Below are 2,112 nucleotides of genomic sequence, written 5' to 3' on the forward strand. Positions count from 1 at the left end.
ACGCTGGGTCTCGCAGTGGGTTTTGCATCCCACACCACGCAGCCGTACCGTCACTTGGGGTTTTCCTCTTTCCAGAAAATGCCCCCATGAGCATTTTACACCCCGAGCGGGACCAGCAGCAGCAGCAGCAGCATTTTCCGGCCCACTGTCGTTCCTGGAATTGTTCCTCCGGGTTTCATTTTCGTGTCTGAGCAGCCGCCGCTGCTGTACCACAGGAAGGCGGAAGCCACGCAGCCCCACACCGGGGCCCTATGGCCCTCCCCAAAAGTAGCTCTTTCCAGAGGCCGGGAGCCACGACACCCTGAGGTTTGGGACGACGAGCTGCTCTTGCACCCTGGGGGGCCCTCGCTGCCGGCAGCAGGTTTTTGGCCAGCGGGGAACCAGCAGCTGTTGGGATGGTGGGGTTTGGGTTTCAGGGCTGGCAGGGGCAGATGGCAGAGGCACGGGAAGGGGTCCCGTCCCACAGATGTATTTCAGAAAGGGAGGGGTACAGCCAATGGGGGCTTCAGGCAGCTGCTCCTCACGTGAGGGATAGGAGTGGTAGGAAGGAGCTCCCCCTTGTCATTGCTCTTGTCCAGACCCTGTTGGTCATCCCTTGTGGGAAGGGTCAGCCTCTGACCCCTGCCCACAGAGACCCTGACCCTCCTTCTCCCCGCAGGCAGGGCCGCTCCGGGCAGCGCCAGCAGGGCAGAGGATGCCGGGTGGCTAGCCCAGGAGTCCTCCCTGACGGGCAGGAGGGACCTGTGTGTCTCCTTCTCATGGAGATCCGACGCACTTTGCCCCAGGATTTCTGGGAGCTGCTGCACTGCCTGAAGATGAGGAGCAAGTACGCCATCCTGCTGGTCTTTGTCATTGGCCTTGTCATCATCGAGAAGGAGAACAACTTCATCTCCAGGTAGGGAGTGGGTACCTAAGCCACCCCAAGCTTTTAACCCCTTCTCTCCTCCACATCCCAAACTTCTGCACTGCAGGAGCCCCCCGAACCCCGGGGTGGTCCCGCTCCCCTCCAGGCTGGGCTGGGTCTTCCCACAGGGTGTCAGACAAGCTGAAGCAGTCCCCGCAGGCGCTGGCAGAGGCCAACGGCACGGACGCCAGCCCAGCATCGGCCGAGAATGGCTCGCTGGCCTCACTGCAAGAGCTGGACTCTGCCTTCTCCCGGCTGAGAGCCCACCTGCGCAATGTCACCCTGCAGCTGGCAGGTGATGAGCACCCCGGGCCACGGCGGCATGTCCTGCTGATGGCCACCACCCGCACCGGCTCCTCCTTTGTAGGGGAGTTCTTCAACCAGCAAGGCAGCATCTTCTACCTCTTCGAGCCCCTCTGGCACATCGAGAGGACGGTGACCTTCGAGCCAGGGGGAGCCAACGCCGTGGGCTCGGCCCTGGTCTACCGAGATGTCCTCAAGCAGCTCCTCCTCTGTGACCTCTACATCTTGGAGAGCTTCATCTCACCGGCACCTGAGGGCCACCTGACACCCTTCATGTTTCGGCGAAGCTCGAGCCGCTCGCTCTGCGAGGAGCCCGTCTGCACGCCCAGCACCAAAAAGGTCTTTGAGAAGTATCACTGCAAGAACCGCCACTGCGGCCCCCTCAACATCACCCTGGCCGCCGAGGCATGCCGGCGCAAGCAGCACGTGGCCCTGAAGACAGTGCGCATCCGGCAGCTGGAGTTCCTGCAGCCGCTGGTGGAGGACCCTCGGCTGGATGTGCGCATCATCCAGCTGGTGCGGGACCCCCGGGCCGTCCTGGCCTCCCGCATGGTGGCCTTCTCTGGCAAGTACGAGACCTGGAAGAAGTGGGCATCTGAAGGAGAGACTCCCCTCCGTGAGGAGGAGGTGCAGCGGCTGCGGGGGAACTGCGAGAGCATCCGTCTGTCGGCCGAGCTGGGGCTGCGGCGGCCGGGCTGGCTGCGGGGTCGTTACATGCTGGTACGGTACGAGGACGTGGCGCGGGCGCCCCTGCAGAAGGCAGAGGAGATGTACCGCTTCGCCGGGCTCCCCCTCACCCCTCAGGTAGAGGAATGGATTGGCAAAAACACGCAGGCACCGCGTGATGGCAGCGGCGTCTACTCCACCCGCAAAAACTCCTCCGAGCAGTTCGAGAAGTGGCGGGT

At 63.3% G+C, this 2,112-nt stretch overlaps 1 protein-coding gene across 1 annotated transcript in view; it reads left to right on the forward strand.

Annotated features, from left to right (window-relative positions):
• The first annotated feature begins 758 nt into the window (after window positions 1-758).
• Window positions 759-2,112, forward strand: part of CHST3 (carbohydrate sulfotransferase 3) — a 1,896-nt gene continuing 542 nt past the window's right edge. Inside the window, exons 1-2 of the mRNA XM_010177971.1 lie at window positions 759-895; window positions 1,033-2,110. Of these exons, the coding sequence (XP_010176273.1) occupies window positions 759-895; window positions 1,033-2,110 (1,215 nt within the window). The remainder of the gene's footprint in view (window positions 896-1,032; window positions 2,111-2,112) is intronic.

Source organism: Antrostomus carolinensis, unplaced genomic scaffold (assembly GCF_000700745.2).
Source record: "Antrostomus carolinensis isolate BGI_N321 unplaced genomic scaffold, ASM70074v2 scaffold31481, whole genome shotgun sequence".
Taxonomy (NCBI): domain Eukaryota; kingdom Metazoa; phylum Chordata; class Aves; order Caprimulgiformes; family Caprimulgidae; genus Antrostomus; species Antrostomus carolinensis.